General features: G+C 31.6%; 2 protein-coding genes across 3 annotated transcripts; one reads left to right on the forward strand and one right to left on the reverse strand.

Annotated features, from left to right (window-relative positions):
• The first annotated feature begins 578 nt into the window (after positions 1-578).
• On the forward strand, positions 579-8217 carry LOC100576096 (myosin heavy chain, non-muscle). Of its 2 annotated transcripts, none has more exons than XM_026442179.1 (13): positions 579-978; positions 1465-1716; positions 2699-2820; positions 3013-3228; positions 3420-3920; positions 4198-4544; positions 4633-4752; positions 4887-4999; positions 5135-5274; positions 5425-5543; positions 5776-6124; positions 6503-6705; positions 6934-8217. In XM_026442179.1, exons 2-13 carry the CDS (start codon positions 1683-1685, stop codon positions 7343-7345), a joined length of 2676 nt encoding a protein of 891 aa, XP_026297964.1. In that variant the 5' UTR covers positions 579-978; positions 1465-1682; the 3' UTR covers positions 7346-8217. The 2 variants fall into 2 exon arrangements, with proteins under 2 accessions (XP_026297964.1, XP_026297965.1); XM_026442180.1 differs by having other exon boundaries at positions 581-978; positions 7853-8055.
• Positions 7454-9645, reverse strand: LOC413184 (YJU2 splicing factor homolog). The gene is made up of 3 exons (XM_396635.6): positions 9486-9645; positions 8656-9366; positions 7454-8553 (listed from the first exon to the last, which is right to left on the reverse strand). The coding sequence occupies exons 1-3, from the start codon at positions 9507-9509 to the stop codon at positions 8239-8241; spliced, it is 1050 nt and encodes a 349-aa protein (XP_396635.2). The 5' UTR covers positions 9510-9645; the 3' UTR covers positions 7454-8238.
• Positions 9646-22927: the final 13282 nt, after the last annotated feature.

Genomic DNA, 22927 nt, shown 5'->3' on the forward strand with positions numbered 1-22927 from the left:
AATGCGCAGTAAACTTCAAAGGAGATTTTTTCGTCACGAGTCAGACACAAGCCAGTACGTATGGGTTCCTGTTATTTCAACATAGTGGCTCGTTATACGTTTTTTTCTATTTCCATTTACATTGATAGGGAAGTAAAATCAATTTTTTGTGTAAGATTTCTTATGTAAAAATATTTCTTAATTGAATATAAACGAGATATTCAAAATGAACGAATCATTCATAAAATATCAAAGAATTAAAAAAATTTGAATTTGAATGATTGTAGTTATCGAAAATATATAAATCTAATATATTAATCTAAAATAAGAAATTTTTAGCTGATATGTGTAAATAATAAATGAATTCAACCATTAGTGAAGTATAAATTATCATTTATTATTCTCGTACATTTATAACAATTAAAATTAATCACCGATGTTTCTCATATAATAATAAAAAAAATTAAGTTTTCTATTTCGAAATATAATTCACAAATATTTTTAATATATAATATTTTAATATATTTTTTAAAATATGTGACATAAATACTTGTTCTTATATGTTTTATTTTTGAAGCAAATTGTATACCTCAAATTTTTTTATAGGTTATATTGTTTTACATTCAATTTATAATACTTTCATAAAATTTTTTTTCAGCTATTAAGTAACATCGAGATCAGAAAATCAACAAAAATGAACTTATCATGTTTTTCTCTTATGGTTGTCACTATAACAAAAAATAGGCCACGATAATTATCAAATAAAAAACTTATACGAACTTCTCACAACGAAACGAACGAAATAGATTAACTGGATGAAGGCTAATATACAATTCTTTAAAAAAGTTCTTTCAGAAATATTCTGAATCATCTCTTCAACTTTTTCTTTCCATTTTATCCAACATTATTTAATCGATTATAATAAATTTAGTAAATCGTACTAAAAAGGAGGAATATTTCAGATAATTCTACATGTTGATTTATTACGTATGGCTACAGGTAAATATAAATATTTTAATCTGTTGTTGTATTTTACGTAAATGCAATCCAGAACAACTAAATATTATTAAATTGACGGATTATCGATAATTTACGAAATTTGTAAAAGTTCACTTAACTGATCACTATTATATAGTCAAATATTATATATATCAATAATTTGCAAAATTTCATAAGAGCGTTATACATATATTCAATACTCCGCGAAACTAACAAAGTATCGAACGATTTTGCCGACAATTGCCTGCCACTAACTCGCTCGTCATTCCTCTCTCCACTTTTTGACGTTTCAAAATATCGGTTAAAATCATCGTGTTGCGTATCTCCAACGAAATTCTCAAGCTTTGTACATTATAACCCGAACCATCTACTAACGTACCCTATGTAATCACGTCGAACGATGGTCTAGAAGAAAAGAAATTCAAAATTCTTTTTTCCGCAAGTCTCGTTCAAAATCAATTATTTTTTTTTTCTTTTTTGCCAAAGGCGACAAAAACGGTGGCATCGTTCAATGTCGCGAAGTCGTCGACTGTCTTGAACGAGTGGACGGTCGTGCGAACTCGCTGCCTTTCGACCGGTAGGAACATGAAATCGAAACCCGACCACTTCTCCGGGAACGCCGCAAATTTCTCCACGTGTCGCAGACGTCGAAATCTGGATCCAGTTCACTGTATAACCGCGACGACGAGCCATCGACCACGATAATGAATCAATTAACGACATCGCACCAACCATCAGGTGCGATTCCTTTTACACAATTTTATTTTTATCCTAATTTTATTTATGGATTATGATTATTCTCTTGTAATATTTCTTGTAATTTTTATTCCTTTGGTCGAAAAAGAGAAAGGTTGACAAGAATTGGAAGAGGTTTGAGAAAGAGAGAAAGGGAGAAAGAGAGAAAGAAAAAGAGAAAGAGAGAGAGAGAAAGAGAGAGTTTTGAGGTTTGGAAATTATATTGAGAAATTTGGGCATGAAAAAAGAAATGGAAATTCGAGTTTTATGGGAATATGGAATGTTGATTTTAAAGTAATGAGCGGTAATTATATATATATATATTTAAGTGATTATTGAATCAAATTATTATTTTAATTGATATATGATAAGATTATATATTAATCAATTTAATTGTGTGTTTATAGAGTTTGGAAACGATTGAATTTACTAAGTTATAATTATTAGGATATGCAATTAAGATTGACTGGTTGTAATTATTAAACCAATTCTTGATTAATCATTAATGATTTCATTCAAATATTAATAGTTATATTTTAATATAATATATATAATATTTTGATAATGGAAATAATAATGTGTATAATTAAATAACAATAGAGAAACATAAACTTGTCCATTCACTCTGATCAACAGTGACATCTTTTAATTATTTCATTTGTGTATCTGGCTACATTTGGTATCACATTAAAATTAATGAATCGTTGCATTTTGGAAATATTTTAATTTTTTTAGACTTTTTAAATTATTTATTGAACATAAACGTACACACATTCGATACTTTTTTATAAGTATGAAATACCTTTATCGCTTTCCAATATCGTGGGCAAAATATGAAATAGAAACGCAAATATTTATATTATTGATGAAATTTAAAATCGTAAAGATATTTTTTTATAAAAAGAAAAAAAAAATCTATATTAATTTGTAACCAATGTATGTAATAGAACAAATAAAAATGTGAAATATTTGTTTGAAAATCTAGAAAACGAAGATACTATCAACGTTATAGAAAAAAGTGCGATGTCAGGTGCAGGGATCAAGGGTGCTTCCGCGAGTCAAAAACTTAAAAATCTGAACAGCCATTCAGGACGCAACTCAGTTCATGTTTGTATCATGTGTTACATATACTTTGCTGAAAAAGATTTCTCCATTAATTTGATAATCAAAGATTATTACAATTAATTTAATGTAAAATTTATTAATCAAAAAAAGAAATTATACAAAATTTCATTAATTTTAATACATAAAAAAAATCGAAACGATTAAAATTAATAAAAAGGAAGGTATCTATTTCAGGGAGAGACCACGAGCAATACCACGGAAGATGCTTCTATTAATAATAAATCGCAGACCAATACCGTTCGACGTCCAGGAAAATCATCAATTAGTCCAACTATGCACAAGAGGCCTACGACTAATCTGCCTGCCGGATCTACGCTTAGGCCTGAAAATCAATACGCGATGAAGAAGAAACGTTATTTATTGTTGAAGAAGGAATTGACGGATAAGCAGGTGATAACTCAATTTTTGAATAACTTCAAAAAAATAATATATATATCTACTATTAGATTCTTAATAATTTGAAAGATAATTAAAGTCAAGGATCTTCAAGAGTGTTCTTTTGCTATTTTATTACATTATGAAATAATTCATCGTTAATGTAATTAATCAAAAGATCACCAAACGAATGTAAATTCCATCAGAAAGCAGCGCAAGAACTCTACACCGAGTTGTCTCAACTACGCGAGAAGCTACTCACCACTGGAGCAAGAGATCCAGGAAAACCGGAAGTTCTAAAGCTCGAGATTGGACCTCCTAAGGCCGCCTTTCCGCCAGAACAGATTTGTAATGAATCAGTGGAAACCCACATAGAAAAACTTTCTGCTGGAAACGAGCTGTTAGAATGCTTGGAAGATCGGCTGCGTGAGATCCCGCAGAGATTGAGGAACATTTGTAAAGAGTTATTGGATAAACAGTCGAATTTCACCAGTTTCATCACCTCTCATCTGATCGAAGCCAGCGAGAATACAGAGGCGAATCCCGAAGAAGTGACAATACAATTGGAGGTACACCAGAGAGATTACGATAATATTAGGTCACGTTTAAACGAGATTCAAGAGTTGGAGGAGAAATCGATCGCAGAGCTCAGGAACAACGTGCAGAGTATGATCGACGAATATGAGCATTCCAGAACGAAGTTAAAGGTATAGGCGTACTATTGTGAAATCATTCAAATTTGTATAAAAAGAATATCTGTCAATATTTATTGTGATATTTGTATTTATTATAACATTTGCATTTTGAGTTCATATGATATAATTATAATATATATTTAAATATGTTATAAACGATTAACTAGAATTAAGATAATAATATGGAAATAATTGAAAAAAAATGTAAATTTAAAAAGTAGTTGCGCAATTTTACTTTAATTTCAAAAACAATCCAATTTAACTATTTTAATTTGTGTTTCTTTAAAAGGAATTAAACACGATAGAAGCTCAGAAAGAGTTGCAGATACATTTGAATGCGGCAATGGAGGAGCTTCAAGCGGAAAAAGACAAGAATAATCAAGGGAAGGATCGTCTTCGACAAACTGAGACACATTTGCAGAAGGCGCGTACGAAAATCAGAGATTTGGAAACAAGTATGGCTGCGGATAAGGATAAGATACAACAACTTCAATGCAATATAAAGAGTTTAGAAGGCCAGATGAAGCAGAAGGATATGGCAATAGATGCTAGATTAAAGGATATGCAAAAGACGATGAAAAACAGTGAAGATCTGGTTTCCAAGGTGGAAAAACAGAGGGACAGTTTTGAAGCAAGGTTTCTTTTCTTCAAACATTTGATAATTGTCTTTTTATACTTGAATAGAATATCATAGAATAAGATTTTTGTTTTTGACTTGATTTAGATTAGTGGAACTGAAAGAGAAAATGAACAGTAAGGAAAACGAGTCGATGAGTACCATCAAGGAGATGTCTGAGAGATTGAAAGCGATCACTGCTGATCTTGGCGTTGAAAAAGAGAAAAGGTATGAGAGAATTTTTAAATTCTTTGTTTTCATTAAATGAAGAATCCACAAATAATGGATATTATTTAAAATATTGCATAAATATTTACAATGTTACATATTTTAATATTAAAAATTTTTTTATGAAAATATAGGCAGCAAGTAGAAGATGCATTCGTTGAATTAGATGAAAGGTATAGAAATCTCGAAGAGAAGAGCAAACAACTATGTGAGCTTGCAGAGAAAAACAAAGATATTACTATCACAGGTATAAAAAATAAAAATTATAATATTAAGAAATAATTGAAAAAAAAGTTAATGATATCAACACTTAATAAGTTATTAATAGATATCTTTTTGCTAAAATAAAAATTTAATTAACGTTTCATTTTACTTATTATAGAAGGTAATCATACAGAGAACGAAGTACGCTTGTTCAACGAATTGCAGCAAACCAGGAACGAACTAGAAGCTGAGAGACAAACAAAATTGCAGCTGCAACAGGAGAAAGAGGAGATCATTGCAGTGATGCATCAAGCGGCCGTTAGTTTGCACTACTTTCGGGACATGTCCTCGTATAAGTCCTAAAAACTGCTCAATTTATTTCTTCGTTTGTTAGATACTCTTTTATCTTCAATTGATGGAGTGATAATAATTTATAATTATTATTTTTTTTTTGTTTTTGTGACCTAGTGTCGCGAGGAAGATGAAGACTCGAGGGAAAAGTTGGCTGCCGAATTGGTGTTCAAATCCAACGAATTACAAAAGCTGATGATGCAGTACACAGGACTGAAAAAGGTTGCAAAAAATGCGTAAGTTACTCTATTGTTAGTGTAACATGATATTGGATTGGTGAATTGCGCAATTTTTTTCAAAATAATACCTCTAAAAAAAAACAATTTTTGTTTAAATTTAAAATTATTATAACATTTTTCAATATAAACAAATTTTCTTTTCATATATTGGAATATTCTTGCATTTAAATGCAATATAAAAAAACATTTCAAATAACTTACTTTTTTTCTTTTTAATTCGATAATATAGCCAAGAAAAAAATGGGATGTTAGAAAGACAATTGATGGAAATTCAAGAGCGGCTGCATTCTCAGTCCATGGAGGGTGGAAAAGCTGGGTTGAGCGCTCACGCGATTGAGCTTCAACAACAGGTCTCTGATCTTCGCAATAATTTAGCAGAAATAATTCGACAAAAGGAAGAGTTAGAAACTGCGCTCACTCAAAAGCAATTAGAATTGGAACAACGCGATCGTGTGATGCGTGAACAGAGCAAGTTCCTTAAAGTCAGAGATGAGTTGCTTGATATTTTGAAAGGAAAAGTACAACAAGAAAACGGAGAGTTGTCGAATAGCGATGAAAACAATGAATATCTCGAACAGGTAATTCGGGATATTCCTTTATATTTTTTTATTTAAATTATTTAATTTTTATTAATAATTAAGAGTGAAATTGAAACTCAGATTAACAAAAAAAAAATTAAATATAATTAAATATTTATTTAAATATTTTTTTTTGTTGAATAATTAAAAAAAAAATATTAAGAAAAAGCTAGTATCAAATTATTTTTTACAATCAAAATTTTAATAATTAAATTCTAAAAAAATTGAAAAATTTAGATTTTTCTCTCCTTAGCTTTTAACAATTAATTCGACTAATTCACCGCTAGATAATAAATATATATATATATGAAAAAATATAATTATCATCTTAATTGATAGAACTTTTCAAAGTATTAGAAAATATTTCTAATCGTCCAGATCCACAAACAGATAGCTGCCAAGACTGAAGCAATCCAAGAGTTATATACAACTTTAGAGAATAAGCAATTGCAAATCATGCGTTTAGAGAAGATGGTGAAGTTAATGGAGGATCATCAAGATCGAGCCCAAGCTCAACGCACGCGTTTAGAAAATCGTATTGCTCAACTTGAGCTAGCCCTACAAAGGAATAAGGAACAGCGGTACGTTAGGGAACAATCATTATCTTCTTTAAAATTTCAGGAGGATAGTGAACCAGATAAATTATCGCAAAATTATCTTAGTGATTCTGATCAAATTTATTCACAAGATTCCTTCAAATTACAGTCTTTCCCACATGAAAATCAGCACGATTCAGGTGCTAACAGGGTAGAATTTTTATCTCATAAGAGCGTTCCACAAACTGATCATCGACACTTACATGATTACAGAGACTATATACAGCGACAGACATCCTCTGATGAGGAGCAACCTTATATTTGTGAACGTTGCCGCCAAGAAACATCTGTAGAGAAAGACAAAGATGAATGGTCAAATAAAAATGATTCCACTGACAATACTAACGAATCTTTGTCTAATTGGTTAACAAACATGTCTAGTGTGGAAATAACCCAGGATGCATTGAATAATCAGGATTCACAAAACAATAATTATTTTTACGACTTACCTGTGACAGATAGAAATAGAAGGTATACTTACGGGGTGCACAATCCATACAGAGAATTCAATATGGAAGATAGTAGCAGGGAGTCGCTAAATCCTTATCAGAGAGAATATCACCAACATTACCGTGTTCGATCGCCACTCGCACATAAGACCATGCCTTATAGTGTCGCTTTATAAACACTGTATATAGTTTCTTCTAGTGAAGTCATTGTTAATATACAACATACCTTATATCTTGTTATTATTTTTAAAGGATTTATATTATCTACATAGGAATGAATGATCATTATTAAATTTTAATTTTCTCAGTAATACAATAAACACGTGTCGCAAATAATACATGAGATATGATTCAATTAAATTTTCTAGAAATATTACCATAAGTCTGTTACTGATTATACACATTATTTACAATCATTATTAATATAATTGACCATAGATTAAAACTTCAATAATAAAAATTCATATATCATTTGTAAGAACAATTAGTGATATACATTGTAAATAAATTTAAATATTGTATTAATATGGTCTGATTTAATAGGCTAGGTACTCCCTGCTACCGAGTTTTCAATGTAATATCGTTGATACCAAGTTCCTTACAGAGTGCCTAGCCTTTGAAACAGACCGATTTTTAATTTATTCATTTCTTTTTGTTTTTCTGATTTGGTTTTTCTGTTTTAGGGGTAAGGGCTTCGGCATCCTGTAAGGAACTTTCTAATCACCGACGCGGTAAATGTCTCCATGAATTTCGATCACAAACAAAGAGATTATTTTGTGTTATTAAGCCTTTGGTAAGCGGTATTCTACGTCTTCGCAAGATATTGTTAATTCAATATTCAATACAATAATCGAATCGCAAATTGTTAGCAATGTTTTAAAAAAAAGTGTAAATTGAGTGGTAATTTTATATTTTGAATTTGTTAAAAAAGTTAAAAAATTATTGATATATTGATTTACACCATTATATCCGATGAGGCTTATTTATATCCTTGTATGTTTTGTATGCATACTTTATTTTATAATAAATGTTATAAAATTAAATTATATATACAATATTGAACACAATATTAATTACTATCATTATCACTGCTACCAGAATATGTTCCCAGTAAAGAAAGCCCATTGTTGCTATTGTTTGTTGAATTATGTGTGTTTTCAGATGTTTTGTGTTCTTCTATAGAAATACCTGTCTCTTTGCTTGTCACAGTTTGAATTTCTTTCTTATCTGTATTAGTAACTGAAGAATTCATATTTACTTTAACTAAGTTTGTTGTTGTTTTTCTCTTCACTATACCTAACAAGTTTTTTCTATTTGATGAAGATGATATACTTTCAGACCATAATGATGCTTCAGATGGTTTTATCCTTTGATTCTCCTTAGTCTTCAAGGAAAAAATAGGAAAATGTTTTATAATTTTCATAAATGCTCATAGTTTAATACTTCATTCTAAACGGAATTGAAAATAAAGAAATAAAATACTTACTTTTTCTTGTTCTATCGTAGATATATTGTTCTCATTTTTATTTTTATTTTTTTTCATTATTTTTTTTGGTGGTTCATTAGTTTCATTTTCATCTAATTCTACAATTTCTTCTTCTACAACAATTTTTTTACCAAATATTGCTTTAACACATTCTTCATCATATTCTTCTTGTTCTTTTTCGGTTCTTTGTTTAGCTGTTTCTGTATCAAATTGTTCTAACATTTGATCATAATCAATAGTTTGCTGTCTACGATTCAAATCTTTTAATTCTTCTAAAGATTCTAACAATTCTAATTCCTGTTTTGATTGTAATGTTCTTTTTTCTAAAAGTTTCATTGGATTAGTAGCCTCTTCTTCTTTTTCTTCATCTTCTTCTCTTTGTGCTTGTTCTTCAGCTAATTTGAGAGCCATAAAATTCCTAGTGGCACCTGCTTCAATCTCATAATCTGTATTCTTAGGATCTGTTTTGAAACTTATTTCTTGAAGGCACCGAGTACATTTTATATAAAATCTGTAAATTCGTATTCCTAAATAATCATCACCTTCAACATCTTCTTTACGGGCATTAAATTTTTTTCCTTTATAAATATATTCTCCACAAGTTTTGCATCTCATATTAAAAGGAGCCATTAAACGTACCGTATATTGTCTATTGCGGGCTAATTTCATACGAGGAATTTTTGACGGATCGAAATCCGGTGGATAATATTTCTGAAATATAAAAATATATATTATAATATATTAAATTAATATATGTTAATATATATAATCAATTTAAACATTTTTCTATTTAATGTAATTTATAATCAATTGTGTAAAATTTTACTTACATTTAAAACTTTACGTTCCGACATGTTTTTAACTTAATATAATAAAATTAATCACGAAAAGTGTTATTTATAAATAAATATAAGAAATGTACAGGTTAAGTACACTTTAGGTTAAGTATGTTGACAAGATAGCAACTGACATAGAGCGTAGAATACTCGATCAGTGTTGCCACCAACATTAAAGTTTCATCTATATATTTTTAATATTTTAATATTGGTATACATGATATTCAATTCTTTCCAAATATAAAATAAATAAAATTCACAATTATTCGTTAATTCCGCCATTGTGATTTTAGAAGTTTTTAGAAGTGTTATTAGTGTTTAAAGATATATTAGGAAAAAGTTAAATATAGATATTTAGGAAAAATATATATATAAAATATTAAAATATAATCGTTTATCGTAAGATCTTTATTAAATTGTGTTAAAATTAGTGAATTTTTAAAGAATCCTTATTCGTAATTTTTATTTATTTTAAAAATGAAAATATACATGTAATTCAAATTACAACAGCAGAATGATCCTGTTCGGTAAGTAAAATTAAAAAGTTCTTATTTTAAATAATTGATAATTATATATATTATTAGATAATAAAAAAAGGGAATTGTTATAATGAAAACTAGAAAATTAATAAAAGATTCAAGTTTTTCATTATAATTATCGTAATTTTTACATATTAATATTTATTATTTCATGTCTGAAATGAGAAAATGAGAAAATGGCGGGAATTCATATTTTTCGATATTTCAATATTCGAAATGATCAAATTACGAAATTACGATGCAAAATCTTTTTTTATTGTTCATCTTAAATATACATCTTTGTTATAAAATTAATTATGGTTCATTTTTTTTATAATTTTCAATCTATTCAGTAATTGTAAATTATTAAATTTATAATATTGAAAGATATAAAAAAATGAACCTTACAATATTAAAGTTTTATTAATTATTTGTTTTATTAATAAATTTAATGATATTTATTTATGTAGAAAGACAAAATGAATCCAATTAATAATAAAAAAATTGAAAAAATATAATTACATTACTATCTATTATATATAATAGTTAAATTTTTGTAATTATCAGTGTTCGTCATTATCGCAGTAACTAATCATTGTAAAATTTGCTAATGAAATTCGTTTCACATGAGACGAATTAAAATTGGCAACAAGACCTCCCCGGATGTTTCTCCGAGTTTCTTCTCTCTAACGTGAATTTAATATCCGTGAATATAATGCGGACATTTGACCAAACGATGAAAGCGAACGCACAGAAGAGACGAGAAGGTCCCGTCTTGCTTCGTGGAACTGGATTCAATTCGGCTTCGTACGTGTATAAAGGTTATTCAGCTAAACGCAAGGTCATGGGTACATGACTTGGGTCAGTCGAGCGCGTAAAACGGGCAAACAAGAATCTTTACGCAAAAGAAAAAGGAAAAAAGGAAAAAGAAAATGAAGAAATGGAAGAAGAGGAAGAATAACCTTAAAGACATACCACTATCCCACGTTCCTTTTGTGGAACGGCAGAGATGCCTTTATGAATACATTACTGGGACCGCGGTGTTTAAAATCTGTTACGTGTGTATATACATTTTTCCATTTCAATCCATTTCTGTTGGACTTGACTCTTCATGGCTTACCAAGATTTAAGCTACTGACATTTTGTGGTCTGTGCTCTTGAATATTGCTTTGGCTATATAATATTTTTTTAGTGTAATCCTTAAGGTATTATATACAGAAAGTTATATTTTATTAGTTCTTTTTTCTTATTTTCATTGTTTCTATTCTATTCTAAATACATAAGATGATCATAGATAATGTTTCTTGTATCATATTGATATTTTATTAATGGTTGAATTCCTAACCTGTTTAATCCCCGAGAGGTTATAATTATTTTCACTTGCAATTATTTTTATGGTAGATTTTATTCGGAGGATTTTTATAGTTATTTATTTGAATTTGATGATATATTGGTGATATTCTACTAGTAATATTTTTCATTTTTATTTTATTTCTTTATAAATATAAAAAAAATGTTCGCAGATTGATACTTTAAATTTAATAATTGTTACTTATAAGTATATTATATTTATAGTTGTGTTAAGTTAATTATAATTTAAATATACATACAGACATAAATTTTCAAACAAGTATGTGTAAATTAGAAAGGAACGTGAGGTCAAGCAACTTTTATTTTGTATAGTCACAATACAATGCAATCATTATAAATTGCATTCCAACCTTCATAGTAACGGCTTGAAATGAATAATCAAAGTTTGAATATCATTTTTTCTTTTAAAAAAGTATAGAAATAGTAAAAATTTCATTGATAATTTTAATCCACAATCATGTTAGGAAATTTGAAGATAACTATTACGACACAATATTTTTATTTTAATAATAAATAAGCGATAGTAAGCGGTAGAAAGAGTAGCAAGAAAAGTCTTAACGTGAAAGAAATCTTAATTAACGTTTTTCATATCTACGTCATGTTACTGCTTATTTCTGTATGTCGGCTACTCACATTTTTGAGTGGGCTGTACTATTCGTGGAAGCCGTTCCATTCATGGAGTGTAGATGCTGTTAGCAGTCAGCGGTGCTCATTTTATGCACGGTTTCGTACTTTCTCCTATAAAAAAACTTAAAACAAAAGTAAAAAAAAAAAAAACAAAAGAAAATGAGAGAAAAAATATGGAGAAAAATAACAACTTAAAAAATTGAGTTGAAATTGATTGAAATATTAAGAACATTTATAGATTCATTCCAAAAAAAAATATTATTAATTGTATCATTAATTATTTTTTAATACATTAATATGTTAATCTATTAAAAATATATAATGTATTAAAAAATATTTTTCAAAATTGATTGAATTAACTAAAAATTTAATGAATTAAATATTTAATTTTTAAATTATCCAATTTTTTGCTATTAAAAAATAGAATTTCATAAGAAAAAATAAATAATAATCAGATTGTACTGCCTGATAAATATGAGGGGATAATTAAAATGAATAGTTCCTTACTGACAATCCATCTAAATTCTTAATTAGTCAATTCATAATATATTCATTTTATATTCATTAATTTCAAAGATTTAATATTATAAAGATATTAATAGATAATGATTTTGTATGAAAATGATTATAAATGTTAAAAAAATTATAAAAAATTGGAATATTCAAAATAGCTTATAGATTTTGAAAGTTTAAAAATTAAAAACTAATTGAACTTGAAGACGCATAAATAACATGACTATCATCAAGGCCATCGTCTACTATTGTTACGGATTACCGCTACGCACGTTTACTACAACTCTGAATGACGTAATTCTACGTTCCTTGTTCATTGTCAGTAGAAGAAGCCAACGTATTTTTAATGTCTGATTTTATCGCAATGATGTCACGCCTGATGAAATTAAAAGTGAGAATAAGTCGCCATAAGGTTATCGCAAGACAGGAACTATATATCAATATATGACTGAGTACAATTGAGTATAATTTTTATATAAGCAAAATTATATTTTTTGAATGATATCGATTACATATTAATCACACTATTAAAATAATTAAATGAATATTTTATAACATTTTTTATAGACAATCATAAATGAATTATTTTTATTGAAAAAATATATTAAATTATAATTTTAATCTATAATTCATCACTAGTTATGTGAAATTTTATATAATTTCATATTTATTTTATCATGAGAATTTAAATTTATGAAACAAGTACGCTGTTTTATGGATTTTTAAAAAAATCTTCACACGTTTATATTAACATTCTAATTAAATTTTTATTTTCATTATAAAAAGAGTGATACATTGAATGAATTGAATAAATATGAATTTTACAAATTTTTTAAATTATTAAATTTAAATTTAAAAAATTGAATTTAAAATTTTATGTTTGGAAAATTTGAAAAAATAAAATTTTTTATTTATAATTATTTATGATTAATAAAAAAATATATTAAGTTTAAAATTAAATTTTCAAAAAAAGAAATATAATTAAATATATAATAAAATATAATTAAAATATCAAAATCTGATTAAAACGATCTGATTTAAATTTGAATTTCTTCGAATTGAATTCAATCACTATGAGCCAATCGCTTATTTTCCTTTCTCTTTATCTTTTTTTAGGTTAGGTTCTCAAGTTCAAACGCCTCACGTTCCGCGTTTCACAAAAACGTTCTCGATAAGAAAAGGAGTGGCGTTGTGCTCTCGGAGAAGCTTTGCCAGAATTTTTCTCAGAAGTATTTTGCACCACACTTTTATCCCCTCGCAACCGCAAATCGTGGTATGCCGCACATTGTTATGCGCGCCACGGAACAACGCAGCTTTCTTTCAACCGTCATTGGAAACTTTTCATCATTCAAATTTCTATTCGTTTTTCTTGCTTTCTTTTAAAATTTTATCCGATCGAAAAGAATCGATAACTATCCTTAGAATTAGTCATCGAATTGATTTAATATAATTTTTTTATAAAGAAATGTTTACAATCGTTTAGATTTTCTTCAATAAATTTTTGCATAAGAGATTGCAAAGATGCTTGCAATATTTCGTAATTATTTTGATTTGTTTAAAAATATGATTTGGATATTTTAAGGCATTTATTAAGAGAAATAAAAAATGTTTAATATAACGTATAACATTGTTTAACATACGATTTAAAATTAACTTTAAATAAAGGGTAATGTTGTATGAATTTTTGAGGTTAGATCGAATGATGGAAACTGTGGAAAAAAAAGTTTTCTTAGAGATTCGATAAATTTATCTCTTGAGAGATTCAATTAAGTAAAACATCTTATAGATTCAAACCAAATATATTTTATATAAGATTTAATATCACATTTCTTCGAAACTATATTTTAAAATATGTAGAAAAATTTTCTCGATCTTTTGAATGGTTTGTCTATCATCCCATTCGTTTCAGTAAACATTTCCCTAGGCTAGAATACAAGACACGTTTAAATAGAAATTCTATATCTATCGAGGTATTTTAAAAGACAGACGATACAATTTTTTAAAGAACATCGACAACAAATTCTTTGCGATCCTTGCAAGGCATGCACGCATCCTGCCTTTCTGCGAAAGGAACCGTCGACTACTGCCAAATTATAAAGGAACAAAAACAGTCGTCTGCGGGCGCCACCAGACGAGCTTCCCTTTCTTTCCTTCTTCTTTTTCTCTTTCCCATTCGAGACGTGATACCACGCTATCTTCAGACAGGAAAGAAACGTCCATCGTCTCACCATACTTTAAATTTTTTGTGTAATATATCGTTATTGTCCGTATTTTCTTAAATCATATCATGATTTTAAATTGTGTTACTTGTGTCGATTTACTTTAGTGATGTTAACGTATTTCATGAGATAAGATTAGGTTACTTTAACGTGATATTTATTTCTAAAGTAAATATACATTTTTCAATCAAAATTTTTTAATAAAAATCGAGAAATGTGTAAATATTGTATAAAAATAGAAGAGTTAGTGACAAATTCTTATTTAATTTCAATTATATTCACTATAATTTTTGGATTATTTTGTTTTATTAGATCGATTGTAACCATAACCTAAAATTTTTTGTGCACAAAAAATTCCAGTTTTTAACATTTCAAACACAAATCTCCTGTGTTCATTCGCAAGTTTTCTTCAACCAGAAAAATCCGCGTGTTAAATTTATTAAATTTTCACGTTGTTTTCATCAACAACTCTTAATTTATTTTTACATTTGCAATCCTCGATCCATCTAACCTTTCGTAAACCGCTAGTTTATTGTACCGTATAAAGACAATATTCACTAGACAGGTTATGAAAAGGAACAACTCGAAATACAGAAGGAGAAAAAGAGAAAGGGATGGCAAGTCTTGCGTACGTTTCTCGGAAAGCCGAAAACCGAAACACGAGCTGGCCCGGCCTCCAAGAGCGGCGGCATGTGTGACACCGGAGAATCACCGCCATTCCTCACTGGCCAATTCTCTCTTTCCTCCATCGGTTCTTTCCCTTCTTCGTGGCTGGTTTGTTCCATTGGTTCGATATATACGTTCGATATTTCGACTCGTCGTTTAGTGTACCATCTAGCTGATGGTGCGGCATCGTCTAAATGGCCATCGTGGACCATTCCTTGCTCCCTTATCGAGTTTCAGCCACGCAGGTAACGTCTTAATTGGTATTCTCTTGGATACATTGTAGCCCGGTGTCGTGAAATTTTAATCTCGCCGATGTATGCTCCGTCTCTTTCGTTACACGACCTACCGACCGTACAGAGTCTTGATTAAAGTCGAAACGAAGTAGCATGCACGAACTTCAGACTGAATCTGATATAGAATACGAGCATTTTTTTTCCTTATTTTCTACAGAATTTTTCGATTTTCTCAATAGTTGTCCATTATTTCTTTTTTTCTTCGTAGTTACACGATGTTTCCTAAGCGATCTTTCTGTTAAGAAGAAGAGAGGAAGTAAATTTTTGAAGTTTAACGCTCTTATTATAGTTAGTTAAGAATTGAGTGTATAGATGGTGTTGTAAGTAATTATTTTACGCAGAAATTGGTTTGATTGAGAAATATAGTGAGATTTTTAATAATTAAGAGTAATTAATGTTTATGTAATTGTGAATGAGAATATCTTAAGAATTTTTAAAAATTTTTTGAAAATAAAGGAGATTATAAATTTTATTTGAACGTGAGAAATATTGACTTTGAAGTATTAATTACATTCAGTTAAATTAATACCTGTATATCATTTATTATACTTATTTTAATCTTCTAATTCTAATTCTAAAAATTCTCTATTGTTAACAATTTTATATTATTGTGTTATTGACTTTTACAGTTTATATTATCGTAGACCTTATTATTGGCCATTAAATACCGTGACAAAAGTACCAGTTTCTACCGTCATAATAAGATATACGTTATCAGGTTTTTCCAGTCTACCTTACGATACCAATGTTGGCCAATGACAATTCTTTTCTTGCTATTTACTGTTCTACTACAAGTGTACTACGATCTCTCTGCTAGTACGCAGACTGATAACGCTATTTATATTAGCACAGAGAAAGACACGCGAAAATGGAGCGTGAGAAATCTTAGAATATACTAAAAGTTAGAATATTCAATTTTCAGATCATAATTTTCAATATTTTTCTTAATAATTACAACATTTCACAATATTTAACAATTATTTTACCGCACATTTCTAACTCAAATTAATATTTAAACAATTTAGCGAGAAAAAGATCCAGCATATTTAACTTTCGATTCAAGAATTTTTTAAATTCTGAATTTAAATTTGCTCCTTACTTATTTATTCCGTTCGTGTAGCATGTCGGAAGACATGTCAATTCCAAGAATATTTAATTCATAGCAGCATTTTAATATAACTTGTATAGAAATAAATATGACTAGTAAGAAAACAGGATAATATTATACCTTCCTGTTATATAAATTACTTTCTTCATGATTTTCATGACTTCTATATTCTATATCCTATATATATATATTATCCAATCAAAAATATTTCAGACAATTATTAGAATAAGTCCAGGAACGAGTAACCAAGAATAGGTTCGCAGTATCCAACGAACCGATTCCTCCACTTTACACGATGTTCGGTATAAAGTTTTGCTTAAGCTAAGCTTCGTTAAATGGATCGGTGGAATATAAGTACTTTCCACGATGGCGGCGATGGCCAATGCTCCTGCTTGGAGCAGGATCGGCCGTGTATTCGGTTACCGTAGCTTGTCGGAAATCCTGTTTGATCCCACGGTCCAGCCTCGAGGAAGGCCTCCCTGATTCGTACGTGATAAACGAAAAAACTTGCCGCGCAACTGCAGCACTTACGTGACACCCTAGTAAAGAGATTATCGAATTCCATTCGTTCGTTCTTTTAGACCCCGGCCACCGAAACCAACCGCGGGCAAAAACGGGCGGCCCCCCCTCGATTTCCCCGTACATTTTTTGGCAAAAAAACCCGAAATATACTTAGGAACGTTCTTCAACCGGAGCGCGTGCCTTTCTTAAGTTAACTGAGTTACTTCCACCTGGGCCTTGGGCCCCCAACCGATGTAATTGCCGTAAAAAGGGGAACCGATTCGAGGATATCGATTTTCAGGAATCTTTTACGCGTTCTTCGCGTTATTTTTCGTATACCATTTATTTAACCTATTTATTTAACCTATTTATTTAACCACTCGCTTGAATTAAGTGAAATTAAAAGTTAGGTTATAATATAATATTAGATTAGATTAATGAACTAAAGGGTGTCCCAAAATTAATGCAAGATTTGAATTAAATATAAAAGAGAATCTTTAGATATTTATTTTTTAAGTGAATCATAAAGTACACGTTAACTTCATTTTTACTAACCCTAAACTCTCAGCTATCAAACTGTTCTTTTTTCAGGGTTGCCAACTTAATGCAAAAATGGCGGCAAATTCAAATGCGTTAATTTTGGGATATCCTTTATATCGTGTATAATATAATTAAGAATATCAATTATTTCGCGAAAAATTAAGAAAATTTCGAAAAATCTCTCTCGTATCCTATATATACGTTTCACGAACATTCGTATCGAGATGTAGTCCATAAGAACTGGAACCGAATCGATGGAAACGCGGAAAGGTTTACCGAGCAGACGCAAGGTCGCCGAGTACCCCCACTATTAATTTAATTGCGCGATCACCGGTGAGGTGTGCTCCGAATACGACTGTGTTTTCGATTGTGGCCCCCACTCATCGCCCGTTGGAATTTAGCAATGCGGGAGGCGCAATTCTGGCCCACCCCTGCACGCCTCGGAATCCTGAATCGAACTTGAGCCGTAAAAAATGAAGAGGACCAACATCTGAGTCTGTACCAAATAAAAATTTGGTATCACGATTAACAATAACTTTGCCACGTGTGTGTTTGGAAAAATGAAAAACGGATAAAATTGAAACTTTCGAAACAAGTATTACAATCTTGAAAAATTTTCTCAAAATTTTAATACAATTAATGATAGAATATATGTATATGTATATTCATGTGAAAGTGAAAGAAGAATCCTTGCTTGTAAAATTTCTAAAACGATATGGTAGGTTTTCAAGAAAAGCGATTTTGTCACTGTTCGAAAAGAAAGTCTCTGACGCCTGGTTTATCCAGAATACGCGATAATACACCCCTTAATTTCGCGATTTTATTCATTATTTTTCCTCGACAATCGGCGAAGAACGGCCAGCCAACTGGTTTAACCAGTCTCCGATGATTTTTTCAAACGATTCTTTCGGTGGACATTCGATTTTTAGACTGGCCGAGTCCAGTTCCTATTCTAGGATCGAGCGAGATCCAATTACTATCGGAAATATCCTGCCACTTGCGCCGTGTTGGAAGCACGTACGCAGCTGGAACAGGTTGAAGGTCCATCAAAGTGTTTTTCACCTTGGTTGCTGCCGTTCTGACAGATTCTACTTAGATCCAATCCACCTGTGCGACTCTAACTCCCCTAATAATGCCTCAATATTTAATACCAACGATTATTTCCAATCTCGAAAATCATCATCGTAATTATTCCCATTAATTTTCCATACTATATGTAAAGGGACGATGGTTCGCAAAAAAAGAAAGGAAGGAAGAAAAAATCATGTATGTTTTCTTCCTCATCCTGGAAATTCTGCCGTACACGTGGGGATAACATGGAAGGCACGGATTGGAAAAATAAAGGAAATCTTTTCTAACGGTGTCGTAAACCTATCTAGGACGCTTTCCTGGACAACGGTTGAACAACAGTGTCCGGCTGAAGGGTAGCTGTTCCGCAGATCTTGAAAATTGTTGAAGATACGATTTGCTTTTCAACTTCCTTTCTGTGATTTTTGAAAGGAGTAGTTCTCAGAGATAAATAATATATTTTATTTTCTGCAACACAGAATCAGAGATCTATAATATAATAACAGTCAAGTATTCGAACATCAGTTGTAGAAAAATTATTAAACTTTCGTTAATGATACATTTAATCTTAATTTTATCTAATTTATTTCTAAACAAGTTTTTTCGCAATCGATCGATGAAACTGTGACGAAATTTGAAAACACGGAAAACGTAATACGGGTCGAGGATCAAAGGGCGATCCTCGATGAATAATACATGATACGTCGATTGTTTCGCATGTGGCACCGGATGACACGACGACGTCGACGAAGACGCGTAGCCTCGTCAGAATCTCTCGGAAGATCGTCGATGAGAGATTGGAGACGTGAATGGCAGTCGTCCCGGTATGCGATGCCTGTTGATAAAAGACCGTGGCTGCTAATCGAACAAGCGCCATTCTCTCCGCCCAGCCAGGATTCTGCTTTCGATTATGCACACCGCATCGAAGATTATACCGCGTGACACGCGTGCACACGCGTGAATTTCTGGCCGCGTTCCCGGTGATTTGCGCTCGACACGACGAGTAATTGTCCCTCTCGATCGCCATCCTCTTTGATTTCCTCCGATCTCCTCTTCCTCTTCCTCCTTTCTTCTTCCATTTTTTTTCTCTCGACTAAACGAATTGCAATCGATTTTGGAAAAGATCTGAGTTTTATTATTGATACTCGAATAACGAGGTTCACTCGACACGACAAGTAATTGTCCTTCTCGATCGCCATCCTCTTTGATTTCCTCCGTTCTCCTCTTCCTCTTCCTCCTTTCTTCTTCCATTTTTTTTCTCTCGACTAAACGAATTGCAATCGATTTTGGAAAAGATCTGAGTTTTATTGTTGATACTCGAATAACGAGGTTAAGGTTTAAGAAAAGGAATATTTGGAGCTGTGGTCGGATTTTTCTAAGAGAAGAGAAACCGATGTATGAGATTTTTCAAAATTGGCGAACAGGAGACGAGGTGGAGGGACTACCTGTCCAACAGGTAGTGGAACACACAGGTAATTAATTTTTCTAACACGTTTCAGAAAGGCGTTGTAACTACTCAAATGTACCATTTATACGAAGCTTCACGTATCGTGACATAGGACGTCATTCTATTTACTTTACGTTCTTCCTCATCGACTTACAGCGGATGCATTCTTGCAATCGGTATGCATTCTAACCTCGCTCAACACTCGTCTGCCTGTTGCTACCTACTTCGCCAGGAATAATCCCTTGCTTCCTTTCTTCCTTCTCTCGTCAACTAACTGCTTCCATTAACTAAACCAAACTAAACCAAATAATATCACTTTTTATCAATCTTTAAATCTCTCGTATTCACAATTAATTTTCCAAAATTCTTCTTCCCCGAAAAAAGAAATTCTTCTCCTCTCAAAAAGAAAGAAAGAGAGGGAAGAAAAATGATCCCACTAACTAAACTAAACCCAATAAATATCACTTTTTACCAATCTTTAAATCTCTCGTATTCACAATTAATTTTCCAAAATTCTTCTTCCCCGAAAAAAGAAATTCTTCTCCTCTCTCAAAAAGAAAGAAAGAGAGGGAAGAAAAATGATCCCACTAACTAAACTAAACCCAATAAATATCACTTTTTACCAATCTTTAAATCTCTCGTATTCACAATTTAATTTTCCAAAATTCTTCTTCCCCGAAAAAAGAAATTCTTCTTCTCTTCTCTCAAAAAGAAAGAAAGAGAGGGAAGGAAAATGATCCCACTAACTAAACTAAACCCAATAAATATTACTTTTTACCAATCTTTAAATCTCTCGTATTCACAATTAATTTTCCAAAATTCTTCTTCCTCGAAAAAAGAAATTCTTCTCCTCTCTCAAAAAGAAAGGGAAGAAAAATGATCCCACGATCCATCATCACACGACTCCGTCCCTCCGAATCCGTGCGCGCGCGCGGTCATTCAATTGGCAACGTCTTCTTCTCTCACCTGACCGTCCTCGCCGCGGTAGAAAACGGCCTCGTGTGTGGCGCACACGTGATTTACATGTGAGCTTGCGGCCTGCCAGTGGCGGCCGGCCATCCGCATAAAACCCCGCGTGTGTACACGCACGCATCATCGCGAGCCGTTGGTAGCTTTTGTACGTGGGGACGGCGAGCACGAGTGGCGTCACAGGCTTGTGCAGGATGTTTTGGCGAGGCTCGTGAAGGAATTGCGCGTTGGAAAAGACAAGAAGGAAGAGAGAGGAGAGTGGAGAAGAAGGAGAGGACGTCTTTCTTCTCTCTCTCTCTCTCCTCTTCTCCCTCCCCTCTTTTCCCTTTCCCTCCTCTCTGTTTATTCGTAGCGTCAGGCGAACAAGCTTTAGAAGTCGCGGCTTTACGTGTGACCCACGGCTATATGTTGATGCCCGGCCATGATGAATAGTTGCACGGTATTAAAAATAGCTTCGTGGAATATGCATTGGCGGCTAGTTTTTTGAGTAATCCTTCTTCTCTCTCTTCCTCTCTTTGTCTTCATACGCGTCCTCTCTAAGGTTCCTCCGACTCGAGGATTTTTCGTCTCGATTCCTCGAAGCTTCTTGTTGCTGTTTTCTTAGGTTCCTTCGTCCTGGATAGATATATTCTCTCTGTTGTTAGATAGATAGATAGATAGATTTCCTTCCCATTGTTTTCGTAGGTGGTTGAATTTTCACGAACGAGGAACATTTTCTTCTTCTCTTTTCGAACGATGGAAGGATTCGTTGGAAAACGGTCGAAATAAGCCGGAGTTGGACTTTCGCTTGGTCAAATTGAAGGAGGAGGGGGGACGTTCCTTCCTTTCCTTCTTCTCGTTTGTTGGGAAGAGCACGGGGGCCCCGGGTGGTCCTGCGCGATCACCACTGGTACCAGTTTATTATTACACACGTAGGCTGCGTGTGATACGCAAAACATGATAAACGGCGAGATAACGAAATACGCAAAGTTTATATTGTATCAGATATTTTGCGGTGTAACGTATCTCATTACCTCTCGAGGAGGTTTCGCCGGCCTTTCCTTCGAGATCCCCTGCGATTCTTCCCAATTTTTTGCCAACCGTTTATCTTCCCTAGAAATTTCACTCTATCTTGATTCGAGACGACCAGCGAATCTATTCCAGCGTTTTCTGGAAAGACATTCGTTTCCAGGAATGAAAGGGGAGGGTTAAATTGGAAAGAGCATTGTTGAATCGAATCGAATGGACTCAACTGGAAAGAGAAATTTCGTGGAATTAAAATTAATTTATTATTCGATTCTATTATTTTTTGAGAAAGGATTTGTTAGAAAAAATGTTAAAGGATTTATATCTTCAAATAATAATTTCTTGTTATTACGATGCCAACGAAACTTAACTGGAATAAAATAAATTTCTGGAAAGAAATCGAAGGGGAAAAATTGGGGGAAAAAATCGTTCGAATTACGTAACGAGTTCAACCCCAACGAATCGCTTCGTTGTTTCTTTTATTGCTTTCGGCGTTTTCCTGGAAGAAAAAAGAGGAGGAAAGAAAGAAAGAAAGAAAAAAGAAAAATCTCAGGTAAACAGGAAACTTTGAGAAAGAAATATGGCCGAGGA

Source organism: Apis mellifera, linkage group LG8 (genome assembly GCF_003254395.2).
Source record: "Apis mellifera strain DH4 linkage group LG8, Amel_HAv3.1, whole genome shotgun sequence".
NCBI classification, from domain to species: Eukaryota; Metazoa; Arthropoda; class Insecta; order Hymenoptera; family Apidae; genus Apis; species Apis mellifera.